At 43.6% G+C, this 16278-nt stretch overlaps 1 protein-coding gene across 2 annotated transcripts in view; it reads left to right on the top strand.

The window, feature by feature from the left end:
- LOC126525144 (uncharacterized) overlaps positions 1–16278 on the top strand; it is a 76302-nt gene that overhangs the window by 1831 nt on the left and 58193 nt on the right. For both annotated transcript variants that reach the window (XM_050173197.3, XM_055067562.2), the window contains exons 4-5: positions 7442–7628; positions 14554–14658. In XM_050173197.3, the coding sequence (XP_050029154.2) occupies positions 7442–7628; positions 14554–14658 (292 nt within the window). The remainder of the gene's footprint in view (positions 1–7441; positions 7629–14553; positions 14659–16278) is intronic.

Below are 16278 nucleotides of genomic sequence, written 5' to 3'. Positions count from 1 at the left end.
AGCGTGACGGTGGCGAAGCGGAAGCCACCCGACCCGCTAGCATGCTTTTTGTAGCGTATGCTAGATGAGCGGGCGGGGGTCTCTGGCGACCGCTGTCAAACGCAATACGCTCAAATTTTGCAATTCCGAGTATCGTAGTCATCAGCTAATATTTCTCAGTACCAAATTAAAGGAACAATGCTATGAATAGTCCTGCGCATGCTCGAGCACGGGCACTTTGCGAGTATTGTAGCTAAGATCTGTCTTCAGCAGCTGAATGATATATTTAATAATGTGCCACAATGGCATCTCGTATTTGTAATCATGAAAGTCACAAGTAGCAAATTAATCAAGAAAGCATAAGCTTCAGGGTGGCACCTGCGTCCCTCGACGAAATCACAGAGGGAGCATGCCTTCAAGGCATTGATTGTGACTGGGTCTGGGATTGTCCCAAATAGTTACAGCTTGCCCATGTGTTTGACTGTAAACTAACCAAGGTTTCTGGTTGAAAGGACGCTATGTATAACCCTTTTTTCTTTAACTGCCTGTGAAGCCCTTTCTCGTAGAGACAAATGATACCTCAGTAAACTATATCCACAATACTTCTTCCAGTGAACCAGTGACAGCGACAACACCGCCAGTGTGATGAGAATGGCACTATGCGAGAATCCTATAATCTCGTGGCCCTGGTCTACTTTACGCGTTTGAAACGCATGATGCCCAGTGCAAACTGGATGAACTCACACTGACCTCATGTGTGCATGAAAGTGGGCCCTAACGACAATGAGGCATTGTGCATGAAGATATAAAAAAAAAGCGAGGTAGTGCGCATTTTCCAAAATGCCGAGGGAATGGGTCTAACTCAATCAGCTACTCAGGCAGGGCAAATTTCTTCAAGTCCCGAAAAGTTTCCATAATTTCACTATGCGTTTAATTAAAGAATTTCAATGCCAAACGCACTCGTGTGGTCGTTCCTTAGTGGAGAAGTGCAGTGAACGTATTTGAAATATTGTAACAGTGGTTACAGGCCCTTTCCGAAGGTTACAGGCCCTTTCCGAAGAGAGCCTTTCTAGTCGAAATTACTGCTTCTGGTCTTTTCTTAACGAACGATAATTGAATTGCCCGCATATTACAATAAAACCTGGAACAACGCTAGACAGCACTGAGAGATGTCAGTTTATATTTTATCTTTTGTTTTCATTGCACTCTGAAACACATTCAAAATGTTTACTAAAAGCATAATGCGAAGGCTCTCGGCTTTGAATGGGTAGGGTAAAATTGTAATAGGTAATTTTGATGATCAGGACCATTTCTATAGTATAATGCACTGCATGGAAGCCGGGCAGTTTTGCCCAAGCAAGCGCATTTACTCGCACCAAGCGCTGTACCACAGTCGCCCTCGCAGCTGGCAGAACGAATGACGCACTAGTTTTTCATGAGTGCTGTTATCAAACGATGCTTGAGAGTAAGAGACTTGCTTCCCTCGCCCTCTTTATCCTCGGCGCAAGCGAGCAGCGGCGGCGGCGGCATGATAGCGGAGCGCAGCCGCTCCCCGGCCGTTCACAGAGGGTTCAGGTTTTTTTACCAAGACTGTACATTGCCCTAAAAAATTGGATCAGTTGTTTGTGAATCTCCTCTACAACGTAACAATGCACTTGGCACTAAAGTGAATATTAAAAATTCTGCATAATCTATCTGAGTTTAATACCTGTGTCACACGGGCACATCTGGAAGGCCTTCCAGTCAACGGCCTTTGAAACGCCACAACTCTATCGACTCAAAGGAGTTGTCGCGCTGCTACACGGCACTTTTGAAAGGCCGTTGAGTGGTTCAGGCGTTTCTCGCAAAATTGTGTGGCGCTGCGGATCTTTATTTTCGTTTTCACGTCACGAAAAGTTAAACAACATTAAAACCATTTAAAAGCACTATAATTTATTTTCTGCTTGTTTATAAATACATTAAAAAATTTGTTTATACATTGCCATACATATATGTTTAGTTTTTAAGTTGTTGAGTAGCCAAACTGCGGCAACGTTTGCGCCGCTCAATGCGGCTGCCGTTTCGGTGTGTGTTCGCACATGTCAAGTGGCAAAAATACTTTATTGAATAATGAATAACACTCATGTATAGTGTATTTAGAGGATTTGGTTTGATTAGTTCTTCCTAACCGTGAGCACGAGCACACCGTGAACGAGAGGGCATGTTCGCGCTGTTTCCGCTTCCGTGGCTCAAAGGCCATCGAGATTTCGATAGAGTTGTAGGGTGCTCCGTTGACTCGATAGACTATTGACTCGGCGGCCTTCGAAACTGCCCGTGTAGCAGCTCGAACTTGACCTTTGAGTCAACTGACTATCGGTTGGAAGGCCTTCCAAACGCCCGTGTGACACGGGTATAAGTGGAATATAAAGATACTCTAAGAAGTACCACATGATGGCAAACCATGTGTCGTTGCTTTCATTCGCTGTGGTTAACCACATTTCTTTGAAAACCTTGGTTCAAGTTACGTGAAACACCCTGCATGTCTCAGTAAGACACCAATTAATTAATTACTAAACTGATCCATTACTCAAAAACCATTCTTCTGTCACTCCTCTGCAGAGCTCAAGGTTGCGGGTTTGATTCTGGTGGCAGTGGCCACATTTCAATGCGAGCTAAATGCAAAAATGATTGTGTACTTAGATTTAGGTGCGTGTTAAAAAATCCCCCGGTTTCAAAATTAATCCCAAGTACCCCACTACAGCGGGCCCCATAATCAGAATTAACTTCACAGACCAAATCAGTTTTGTTTTAGTACAAATGTGCTCTCCATGACCACAAATTGAGGTGAACAAGTTGTTTTAATTTTATTTGATGTGGAATAGTGTTTCGGCTTTGCAGGATTAAAAAAAAGAAGTGAGTTTGTCATCAGAGAGTTGCAGTGGAGCCACAGATTTTCCTTCAACTTTTCATTTTCTGCTCGTGTGTGCCCTGTCGGCATGTTCCACAGCGCATAAAAACATGACCAACATCACTTCCACCACATATACGATTTTAGCCTCCTGCTGGGCCTCTTGTTACCAGAGTACATATTTTCTACCCCATTTCGTGAAGGAACTCGAGAGGGTCGATATTCTTGCAATTAGGCCCCTTGGAAATATTGATAAGGAAGATCAACATGTTACTTACTAATAAAGCATTTCTGTGGTTTATTTTCTACCTTATTATGTCGGATTTCTTTATGCAAATAAAGAAAAGGAAGAATTTTTGTGTTCCTGATTTGAAGAATGGTCAATCGGCAAAAGTTTAATGCGGCAGGCAAAGTCGTGCACCAATCTGCTTTGTGTGTGTGTGTGTGTGTGTGTGTGCGTGTGTTTGTGTGTGTACATTGAGTGGACATGTTCATTTTTTCTGCCGCTGAAGTTCTGATTGACTGCGCTACACGTCAGAAGAAGACAGGTGCTCGCAGCCTATCAGAACTTTAGCAGCAGACAAAATGGACATGTCCATTAGGTGGACACTTGCAGAATACCCGCCAGGCTTACATAAAAGGACACTGTAGAGCATCATTAAGTCAGGTTAGAACTGCAAAGTATTCTTTTAATATCCTGTTTTCATTCTTTAGTGGAAGAAGCTTAGTTATTTGTACTTGAGAAATGGAGGCCTAGACTTTCTTTTTTTTGAATTTAGTGCTGAAACCGTGATGTCAGTGTGAAATCTAGATTTCAACATATTTTCCCCTATCTAAGCCATTTTTATATGTGAAAAGTTCTCAAAACCTACAAGGCTGAGTGTTCTGTCCCTTCAGAATGCAATTTAGTCATTCTTCACCCATAAAACGTTACCTAGAGCTTAGCTGGTGCAGTCAGAGTCCATAAAATCACAACAAGCTGATGTGGGAAATTCGAGGCAGTAGCACTACATGTATTTCATTTTTTGCGTCTTTTCTGGCTTATATGATAAAAGTGGCAGTTTTGCTACCGCAGAAGCATCATTTACCAATGCAGCTTAGCCTAACATCGCTCTCTTTCATGAAAGGTATTACATGTTTATGGGATTAAAAGGCATTTCTTGACTAGTATTTTCCAACAAAACAGTTTTAATGCATGTTGTACGAGCGGCATTATTAATAATCAAGCACAGTTGCGGCTACATGCTCACATCCTTTCCCGACTTTTTGTCATTCCACCTAGTTGTAATGGTGTTGTTGTTTCTACAGGCAGTATTAGCCAGGCAGATCACTGCTAGAAATCGCTTCATCTATGCACTGCTTCCGAATGGCATTCAAAGATGTGCCACCGTGACCCCATGTAGAGACATCCATCTTGCTTCTCAGAAATGGTGCTCCAAGCTTTCTATGACTTCGAAATTTGGCCGCGTGATCCTCCATCGCACTGCATAATCTTAGAGGCCTTGGTATAATGAAGCATTTCGCACTTGCAAAGAGCAGAATGTGGCATTTCTTCACCTATCATCACCATCATTTTTCTCATAGAGTTTGATTAAAAACGGATGATCTAGGCAGCCATAGCATTGGTCTTGGCTATCGGGAATTTTATTGTTCTCCACAGCCAAGCATTGCTACTGCTTCATCAGTGGTGTAACTTTTCTATTTTCAATTCCACTTGAGGCATTGCTTAGTCATGTGTAAAGAAATTTGGCCAGTGGTCATTGTGTATAAGTGCTTAGGAAGCTATAAATGAAAAACGGCAGTGATTTCAGAAAGTTAAGCAAAACAGCTCGCTGTCTTCGTAATGTATGCACTGTATGCACTGGACTAGTACTATATTAGGCACATATGCAACTAAATAGGTTTCGTTTACCATGTTGATATGTTGCAGGGTTCATTTGATAGGACTATTTTCACATGTGTCAATGTGTAATTATTATTGTGATAGCAATTATGTGTATACTCCACGAGAATTTTCGCCATCGGCATTGCATCGGGGCCCATATATTTAGGTATATGTATGCTATATGCTTATTTATGCCGTATATGTGAGTTATATCGCTACACTATTCAATCGCTAAAGTTACTCATACCAGGTCTTACGTTCTTGACCAAGTTATTCCTCAGAATTGTGAGAATGGCAGCCCAAAAAAATGCCGGGAAACATAACATTCACAGCCCATGCTTTCTATCTTAAATCTTCTCAAACTATTAAATATTAAAAGTGCAAAACAATATCAGTGCTCAAACCTAAAAGTGATGTAATTTTACTGGTGCAGCTCTCTGCAGGCAGCCTGTGCCATGTCATTGTGGGCCCTACACGGTGTGCTCAAGCTTTTTAACGGTGGAAGAAATTTTGGTGCACCCGCATATGTTTCGCCCACGTTAGTCGGCCTGCCACATATAGACCATTTTCATGGTGATCCTGTGGGTGTTGACATGTTTGATCATGTGGTAATGCATCCATTGTTTGCCTCAGCTGCCTCTGTTGCCTCCATGTTTCCAATTGATGTGCATGATGCCTGGTGTGGCTCAGCAAACATCTGTTCTGGTGGATATCGTAGATGGTGAATGGGTGGATGACACGAAGCTTTGGCCACAGCTTCAAAGGACATGTAATCACTTTCAGAGCTCGTTATGCCTTGTCCAAACAGCACGAGCAGCGTATACGGGGCTTGTATGAGAAGTGAGACTAGAATTTATTCCAAACTTTATGCTTGTGAATTTAATCAAAATCGGTGTATTTTGCTCTTCGTTCTTTGTTTGGCTAACAATATGTAGCAGCGGCTTGTCATGTCTCTGATTCGGTAAAGTTCCTCGGTGCGGTCACTATCTGATTGTTTTTATGTCTAATCGCTCGTGGGTGTGCTCAGTTTGCGATATATTTGTTCTTGCTGCGCACAAGGCGTGAAGCATAGATGTTCCGTGCTTTGTAAAAGCTTGTAGCAAAGTCGTGTTATTTCTAGTCACTCGCTTACTTTCTGGACCGTCACAAAACATTCAGCTTCAAACATTTTAATGTTGTCTGTGCGGTTGCTGTCACCCATGCTTTCAGCACATTGATTCAAGTATGTGCCCATTCACTATTTCTTGATACGATGGCGATAGAGTGGGCACAAGTTTGTGTGTGAGTTGGGGTACTTGGGTGGGAGCGGCACTACTCCCTTTGTCGCTGTATCGGTACTCACAACACAAGCGGTACTCACTCCTGCTGACGACCCGGGGTTGAAGTTCTTTCTTTGGAGGTCAGCGGTACAAAGCTGGCAGATGAGTGAAAGCTTCTGTCCTCGAGAAAAGTCATGCATTGTGAAGTGCCAGCAATGCAGGCACTTCTTATGTAGCAGCGGTCCGTGGACTTGGTGACACAGATTCATCCCATTCCTTAATATGCCAGTCACTATTTTCGAAATCAACTACTGCACACATCTTCCCTCTATCATTCTACATTTTGCAGCATGAATGGAATACAATGCATTAGGAACACCCAGTTGCATTTCCGACAGCTGATCACCTAGTCACAGGGCAGAAGCGGTAATGGTTTCGCATTCATACACTTTCGTTGAGGCAACGTGCAGTGCGCCGCTGAAAGCGCCATGTCGTTCCTCTTGAGCAAACTGTGCCATGAAAAGGGTCTATAGTCAGAACACCATTCAAGAAATTCAAGGGCAACTCTAAACCTTGCTATCGCAACCAGTGCTTCGCCATTTGAGCAAAACTGACAGTTCTTTAAATTAATTTTATTGATTTGTGAAAGTAAACCAGCTTGAGAATTCCCTCCTGATTCTGGAAGGCAAACACGGCAGGTGCAATGCAACACTTCCTTTCTTCCAATTTTACTCTGTTCTTTTTGCCCACAGCATGTGACTGGCTGATTTTGTGACTGGCTGACTTTATGATGTAGGTGGGATGCCACTGAAAGCCACTTAGAAAGTGCATGCAGGAATTTAAATGGAGTAAGGTGTCTGAAAGTATCTCTCTCCTGACTTCTCATCTCTTGTAACTTTGTATTGAAAACCATGTGCAGTGCAAAGATAGAAAAAAATTTTTACTATAGTGGTTCCCAGTCTATGTTGCATCAACTTCTTGCACATTCATTATTTTCATGTGTGTGTTCGGTATGTTTAGTATGTTCATTTCTGTAGACTTTTTGATGTGTTCATTAAGGTAACTTGTTTTTACACAAATTGCTCTCAACTCACTGTCAAATAACCACCTTGTGATTACTAATTTTTTCTTGGGTAATTTCAGTATTGATATGTTGTTTACATTTGCGCGTTTGAACCATCTACGCCAAGTTAGACTGTTCAACCTTTTCTTGTTTTCCTCTGCGTTTACTTTTCTCATTACTGTCGTATATAATGGGGACCATGATGTTTTACTGACGTCTTTGGTACCCCCTTATGTAATACTTTGTAAGGTGTTTTTAAGTGTTAATAAATGATGATGTTCAACAGCTGTTTAACATTTCTTTGAATGTCACACCAGTGTGCACATTTAGTAATGTTTCTGTCACTACTGCACTTTCCTGTCAACCAGGACCAACAGTGCCTTGGAGCAACTTCTGTCAGTGGTCCTGCGCAGCTGTGAGGCTTCGTGCCAGCTGGAAGCCCTTGCGTGCCTGACCAACCTGGCCTGTGGTGACCACAAGGCCACTTACCGAGTGTTGCGCTTGGCTGGCCCTTATCTGATTACATTCCTCAACGGTAGCAACCCTTTCCTGCAGGCAAGGTCCTTAGCATCTGAACTAGTACAAAGCTTTGTCCTTATTGTTTAAAATTTGCATTTGCAAACCAGCATGAAACATGAAGTCAGGAGAGGCTCTTCTTGTATTTGCGTGTGTTGAGGTGAATAAGGCCATATAACCTATGCTGGTTGAGGATGCATCATGCATTAGATAGAATACTGTAGTGAAGAAGACCAGTAAGCCAATTACAAGTTTGGATAGCAGATACTATACCTGTCGTGTCAGATAACAGATACATTGTCGTGTTACCTTCTAAGCTGTGGGAGATACGGGTTTCTCTTCCGTACTCTTGGGACAAAGGAACGACAACACAGTAGTGCAAACAGTCACAAGGGCATTTATCGCACCTTTCATGGATCAATGCCTGCTAGCCGAGTGGCTATCCACAAAACATGCCGATGGGCGCGCGACAAATCTAGAAGTCCGACTCACCGCGAGCGAGCGAATATGTTCGCCCCATGCTGGATCCCAACGCCTGGTCGTTCGCGTGTTCGGTCACGCCAACGGAGGCGCGCTCGAAGGCCGCCACGCGAGGCGGTCTCGCAGGAGCATGGGTCGCCGCGCGCGCGTGGGACGTCCACGCCGTGCGCCCGACCCGCCGGGAAAGAGGGTCGCTCCACGCGCGGCACGGCACGTCCGTGCTGCTTGCTGTCTCGAACCCAAGAGACCAAGCGCCTTCCCTTTCGGCGCCCGAGTAACCCCGCCGCGACGGTGGCGCCATCTCTCACACCGCGCTTGTACCACTCCGAGCGCCGCGGGCGCCAGGCCACGCGAGCCGTGCGGGAAAAACAGCATATCAGGGGATGCGCTATGCGGGAAAACATCAGGGGAGGCGCGAGGGTCGCGCATCCCCACAAAGCATGACCTTGAATGAGCATGAATGACCAGGACCACGAAGGGCCTTTTCCCGTGGTCACATTCTAGTGGGGTCATAGTGCAAAAGCACTTGTGTACTTTGATTTAGGTGCGTGTTAAACAATGCCAGGCCCCTACTACTGCATTTCTCAGAGTTCATCAGTCGCATTAGGATGTTTAGCTCCATAATTTGAATTGACTTTGATCCTGAAGATTGTTGCTTTTGAAAATTGTGTGATTTTTTTTTTCTTGCACAACAAGCAAAGCAATCTGTATGAACCTCTCCCAAGCAATGCACCCCTGGAAAGCCAGATGCCTGGCTGGGGGATGGGGGGGAGCTGCTTGTACTCGTCTCATAAACTGGTGGACCATCATCAGTATTTTCAACGTAATTTCATAAAACTGTCATTGGATGACATTGCCTGTTGTAACCTCATAATTCTTTATTTTTTTTCGTTGTCTCTCTTCTGTGACATTTCAGGCATTGAGGGCATCAGTAGTCCCAATACCATAATTTTTATACCTTTCAGATGCCGTTTGCCATGTTCTACAAGACTTCCTTTTTCTTTTTTCACTCTGAACCTCCCACGTGTGACCCAATAAGAGGAAATGTGACGGTTGCTGAGAAAAAAAAAATGGCTTAGGCCCCGCCCATATGGGTTGTGTTCAAGTCATTCTGACCTGTCAGGGAGGGATAATGGAAGATTCGGAACAAAACATATTGGAATAGTTTCACGGGGTCCCAGACATGGTTTATTTTTTATGAGAGCACGCACAACTGTGTAGAATGCATATACCACAGGGAGCTTCCTTATTCCTTGAGATGTGCTGATGATCAGGCATTTCTTGACTGTGTGTATGTTTGCCCCACGATGTACTCAAAACTCGTCTAGGGCCTGTACCTTCAAAGTAAGTATATGAAGTACACTATTCATCTGGCTGTCAGTGAGGCCACAGAACTCCGTATTAGACAGAGGATGATATCATTTTTTTCTCAGTTGGAAGTTCCTCTGTACGTTGTCGTAAGGAGGTAGTCTTGGCACTAATTCATCTGGCAGCTTGCTTTCATCTTTGCGAGCAGAAAGCTGCTAATCAGGTCAACCTCACCTTTGTCGCTTTTGCCAGCATCTGGTATGTTCCTGGAAGCAATGTCCTCTAGAAGTCTTTCTGCTGAATGTGAAATTTGTTCTTGTAGAGTGTTGTGCAGAGCACACTCGAGATCTATGATACAGCACATGTGGAAGGTTATTTCATGAGGATCGGTGGCGGGTGTTACTGCAGGTTTGTTATCATGCTTTGCACACGATTGTGACAATGCGCTAATTTCACACATTTGACAAATTTGTAAACGTCGCTGGACTTTCGAGAAAAGTGACAGAAAGAACTTATTTGCACTTCCCTGCCGGCATGGCCACAGGCTCAACCATTCTATTCGTTTAGGTGCATAATTGCTGCTTCCTTTGTCGTAGAGGGCTGTAGATAGGCACATCGCCAGAACAAATGCACAAGGTTCAGCGAAGTAGAACAAACAGGGCTAGTTTTGAATGCATCTGCCGTAAAATGTACACAATTGTATATATAGCATTCCAAAAATTTAAGCTGCTTTGATGGAACCTCTTTATTGGGCTTTTGCAATACAGAAATGAACATGCAGAAATAAAAGGAAAAGCAGAGTAAGGATTAAACAGAAGTTAGGAGAAATTATGGTACCACCAATTTAGGTATTCTGCATCTCAGTGGTTGTGGAACTAAAAAATGTAGTTGTGATCTTGAAGGCAGAGAGAAACTTCACACCTCATGCGTATGTCCCTACTTCTGGTGTTAGAATGAATGTGCCCTGCTCAGCGATAGCAAACCTCACCAGGTTACACTGTCACAATTCTTGTTCACTTGAATAGAGCACCATGTGCCAAATTTGATTAACAGTATGACATTTGTAACCTTGAAATCCAGCAGATAAAGCCTGTCTTTTTTTGGGAAGCATGATCCTCTCACAGTTTCTTTGATATTCAACCAGTACAAAACAAAGAAAACGTAGACGATTCTCAGCTTTGGCCATAAGGCAAAGCATTGGCAGTGACAGCAGCTGTGGGAGTCTCAGACGTGCTCTTGAGACAAAGAAACAAGAGCACATTAGTGCAAACAGTCGCAGTGGCATTTATTGCACCTTTTATACACTGATGCCTGCTAGCCGAGTTGCTATCCACAAAACATGCTGATGGGCGCACAACAAATAGAGGAACTCCTACTCACCGCGACCGGATAGCAAGCGGATATGTTCACCCCATGCTGGATGCCAACGCCTGGTCGTTCGCGTGTACAGTCATACGAACAATAGCCCATTCGTACGAGGCCTTGCGAGACGGTCTCGCAAAAGCATGGAGCACTACTGCACAAGCAGAATGTCCGCAACACTTGCCGACCCTGAGCCAAAGAGGAAGAGCCTACGGCCTGTAGTGCTGAACTAACCCCGCTGTTAGGTGGCGTTAGCAGCACAACACTCGTGCCATCTCTCGTAATGCGCTGCAACCAGACCGACCGCCACCAGCACTAAGCTACACAGAGGAGCCAGATTACACAAGACACGAGAGCCATGCAAGGAAAACAACATCAAGGGATGCGTCAGAGTCGAGCATCACCACGCAGGGTAGTATTAGAATAGTACACGAAGTAAGGCTGGTAGTTTAATGGATAGTATAAATTGCAGTAAACATTCACTCGCTAACTAAACATGCATGGTGTCAAAGAAACTGAAAGGAGCATGATGTCACACAGCCACCTTTCGCAAGCAGGCATTCCATGCTGCTGCTCCCTTTACCATTTCACTCTGCAGTGCCGCCATAACTCAGCAGCTCACTAGGCCTCGAACACGTGGCATCTGGGAAGAGAGTGCAAATTAAGGCCTTCTCGCATTAAGTGCTTGCCCTCGCAGAATCAGTGGTGATGATGCTGGAACATACGGGTTAGGCCTGGAATTGGAGTCTGGAAACCGCTTGGCCTGTAGCGCCTCTTTCAAGGTAAATAATTTGTCACTACGTGTCTGAAGGTCCACTCTCTTGAAGAAATTCAAAGGAAGGTGCAGTATTTCTTTTTTGATGATGTGGTGGCCTTTTGGAAGCACCAGACGTACGTAGTTGTGGGAAATATTCTCCTCATGGCATCAAGTAGAACATTTAGCTCTGCAGTATAACATCGGCAGGACCACATAAAATGCTCCGCATTGCCCAACTTGCTGCAGTCTGCACAAAGCAGGAAAGGTGAGCTTCCGGTCTTAAATGACCATGCTGGCGTGTATGCCGAACTCATTCTGATTAGAAAAAGTAGTGTGACCTCTGAGCAGATTAGCCTCTTGATTGTACAGGGTGCATTCGATGGCATCAAAAGCTTTTGAAAATAACAATAGATGCCATAATTTTTTAGATGGCAAATTTTTAGGTAGTTTCAGTTTTCTGGGGCTTGATAGCACTGCACTTGTGATAGAATCAAGTTTCTCATTTTCGGGAAAGCCATCGTGGGAATGTATCCTCTAAAATTTGACCATCAATTCTTTGTTTTTAAGTGGTGGTGGTGGTGAAAAACTTTTATTGATGAGAAGGCCAAAAGTAAAAACAAATTAAAAAGCAGCATTGTGGCGTCCAGGTTGCAGTTGTGCAACCTGAAAAAAAAGCAGTTGTGGTGTCCATGCCATGCCTAGTCGCGATGTCCTCCGCCCAGTTCGCCAGCCGGAGTTGGATATTTTTACGTCTAAAAAATTCTAGAGATTGTAGACAGACTTGGTTTGATGGCAGATCACACAATAGCTGACGAAGTGCATGCTTTGAGTTAGCAGAAATGACCACATTTTAGGCAGGACATCTTTTAATTTTCAAAAGTGCAGCTGTTATAGCAGCTCCTTCTGTGATTGTCAACGAAACTTAGCTATCTAGCTGTCCAGTCCAGCTAAGGCCGAGGGATGGAATACAAAATGGACTTGCACAACTACCAGCATCTATGCTGACTGACCTGTCCATGTAAACTTGCAGATGATTCTGTTATGCTACTTCCAAGTGTTCCAGCACCAGTGAGCAAGCCTCCTCAGAAGGAGCAGATCACTTAGAAAGTAGTGGAGGAACAGTGAGGTTGCACATAACGTCTTCAAGCATCCACGGTATTTTGATTCGCTGGGGTCATTTAAGTTGTTGAAAGCCAAGGACACCAAGTGTACTCAAGGTCGTATAGAAATGGGAGCAAAGTCAAGCACAGATTCTTCAATGCATGGCTGTTCAAGCGGTGGACTCGCTCAACCGAAGGAATTGTTTTGTTAGGGCCTGAGAGGCTTGAAGGCAGAGGTGGAGAGGCTCTATTTCATCTACTACTATTCTGCTTGATGCTGATATAAGAACACCTAGAAATAAGACCTCTCCTGTGGATAACTTCCAAACATTGGTATTGGCTTTCCATCGCAGTCATCTCCCGGCACGAGACAAGCGCTGCCAGAAGAGACACCTCATCAACATTCAAACGCTCAGGGCAAGTTCAGTTTAGCATGACTTCCTGCAGGATAGTCTTTTATTAATAGATATCCACATTAGGCATCATATAGAGAACACTTTATATATAAAGTACTAGAAGAAATGTTCAAATTGCACTTAGGTTCGTTCGAATAGCAACACAGTAAAACCTCGTTAATTCAGATTTCACGAGAAAGAAAAAAAATTCCAATGAGCGTATCAAGAATACAATAAACGAATGTTTACTACGTCAACATGCTTTTATTTACTGACTGAATGGGCAAATTCTCTTTCTATTTTGCACAAATGCCATGCGAAAGCTGCAGTTCTCGTCATCTCCTGACTGACTAGTGCTTGCAGTAGCGAAGGCCTCACGACTTCGTTGGCAGCATGGCTGTGTCTTTATCTGAAACATGCGTTTCAGTACGGCGTGCACATCCTGATTATTTTTTCGCCAGTGAGCTGGTCACGGATTGCCTGTCCATCGCGATGTAGCCAGCGCTGTTCGTCCTCAACAGCTTTGCACCAAGTTAAAATGATACTATTGTTTGCTGCAACCACTGTGGACAAAACCGTGGTTGATGTCGACGTGATCATGAATGGAAACTACACCGTTCTGAAGACACGTGACCATTGCGGTCTCATGAGAGGCGGTAAATGCAAGAATAAAGGCTTCAAAGGCACAAATAGGCAAGAAGCATTCCAGTGTTGCAGTCATTCATGTACGATTTCCACTTGTGACTATGGCGATGTAGACTCTGCCAATTTGTTTCAATTGGATGCTAGTGCCGTTGTTGCTCTTTTGCATCACACATTTGTGGAGCTCCACACTTGCCGAGTTCCAGAGTTGTCTAAATTAACCAATGTGCGGTCAATTATATCTTAATTAACATGAGTTTGATTGCGTTAAATAATGCATATGCCCACTGGGATTTGAGGACAACTCTGAATTATCCAATTTTCCAAATTAATGAGGGTCAGATTAATGTGCTTTTACTCTATTTAATACTGAATCGAATATGAATCAAATAGCACCAGAAGTAAATCATATTGAACATTGAATACCTTTCGAATAGTTTCCGAGTAAAAGGCGGTCTTTTCCAGCATTATTGCAAAATTATGTTTATACTCTAATACGTTAATAATATTAGCAAGTTTCTGTCAAAGCATTGCACATTGTAACACATTGTTTATTAAAACCTTTAATGGAGCATTCAGAACAAGTGAGCAGTTTGCTCACATACCCAATATTCTTTGGAGAGTGCAAATGATTGCAGTCTAGAAGGAAAGGTCCTGCTCTCTTGGCGATGTATAGTGCGCTGTATAACTTCTCGCATTTTGTTTACTATGGTTGGCAGAGTGAAATTTATTGTACTATTTATCTAATTTTATGTTTGATGAGTACACTTGAGGATTTGAACTATCAAAAGAATAGTCAAATTTATGAATGCTGATCAAATGTTTTCACATTCCTATTTGCCCCGGCTTGAAAACTAATTGGTTGTTCTGAGGGACATGCCTGTATGAAAACCCGTGGTTTGTAATGCAATGCGGTGCAGGAACAGTCAGCCTGGTGCCTTGCCAACATTGCCATGGATTGTGACAAGTGTTGTGACCTGCTGAGGTGCCAAGGGGCAAGTCATGCCTTTGTCAAAGCACTCCAGGTTAGCCACTGCATACTGTCCTCCTGCTTATAGCGAACCAGTTTCTGTTTTCGATGAACTGTGCTCGCACACAGGGCTGCTAACTGACAGAAGAGTAAGAGCAGTGAAGACAAATACCTTGCTAAGGTTTTACCACGTTTAGCAGCACAAATATATACACAGACCTGTATATAACAAAGTCGTACTTGCAGCAACAAAAGTTATTAGTAAATCGCAAATTTTGTTAAGTTGAGGTTACTGTGTTTTTAGCAGTAAAAGCTAGTTAACAGGTTCCTAGAACAGTCCCAATGGTTGGAATCTTGTCAGTAAGCATTAATAAACAGAGTCCTGCAAGAAACATGGCGGACTGAAACTGTGGGCTCAAAAGCACTCGTGCGTGCAGTAAAAATCATGTCCAGCGCAAAACTTCGGCATGAACCACGGCCACTGTTAGTGGCTACCACCACATGGTGCCCTGTACACGCACGTACCGTCATGATCACAGCCCACCGTCACTAGGCTGTCATTTTGTTGGTTTACAATGGTGCAGTGGATCACAAGACCAAGATTGCAGTAACCCCACTTGCCATGTTCGTTTGCAATAATGACAACACACTGCAGTGGCAGTGCGGTAGCACCAGTTACTTTTGTCATTCCCAAAGGGCTCATCATCTCGCTTTCACTTTGCATTTTCCAGGGGCAGAATTCTCGAACGATCACTTTCAGAGATACGATCGCTTTCACGAGACATTGCGTGATTTGATATCGAATGTGTCGGTGTCTGCGGCCGTCAGTACTCTCCACGCAGCGACAAGCGTGCTGTCTTGGCTCTGTGCCAGGAACATTGTCACCAGCAGGCGATGATGCGTCCAATGCTGAGTCACTTGAATCACCGTACTGCATCAGTCGGGCAGTGGGTGCAGGAATGAGAGTGGTGCAGCACAGCACAGTGATGTATTTAGTCATCTTTACTGCCAGTTTTGCAATTGTATATAAATGGAGTGGAGACGTGGTTGCAATTACTTTTTGCAGGATAGCACATGACTGTCATCAAATGCAGCAGGATTTCATTACAGTAGTTTTTTCTGCGAATACGCATAAGCTTAGATGAATAACACCATGTATAAGAAAGAGGGACAGAAGTAAACATCTAGCAGTTGCTAGTACAGCAGTAGGTGAATGTACAGCAGTAGCCGAGTGCTCTTGCTGTTCTTTGGCGAAATGATGTTACATGGTGTCATTCCCATGCATTGGAGTTTTCTTAGCTTAGTTGATGTAAAGTGCCACTCTTCTCCCAGTGGCACAACCTGTGAAAACGGGACCACCTCGGTGTGTCTTTCTCGCATTCTGCAGTACTCAGGGTGTCCTTATTATTTATTATGATTATCATAATATTTCGCAATGCAACACTTAGTTTTTACACACTGGGCACAATGTGACGCTCTAAGAATACTCTTTGTTTTTCCTTACTGCAAAAACTGAGGTACATTCTCCAAGAATCCTGAGTTGCACTTGCCTTTCATGGACTCTGTTTAATGTGATGCAATCAGCATGGTCATCAAGAAAGATGTAGGCATATTGTCTAATATTGTCAAATAGACATATTGTTTAGCATATTGTCAGCATTGTAAAGCACCTTTA

The sequence above is a fragment of the Dermacentor andersoni genome, chromosome 3 (assembly GCF_023375885.2).
Source record: "Dermacentor andersoni chromosome 3, qqDerAnde1_hic_scaffold, whole genome shotgun sequence".
In the NCBI taxonomy this organism is placed as follows: Eukaryota; Metazoa; Arthropoda; class Arachnida; order Ixodida; family Ixodidae; genus Dermacentor; species Dermacentor andersoni.
This window is presented reverse-complemented; position numbering and strand designations above follow the sequence as displayed.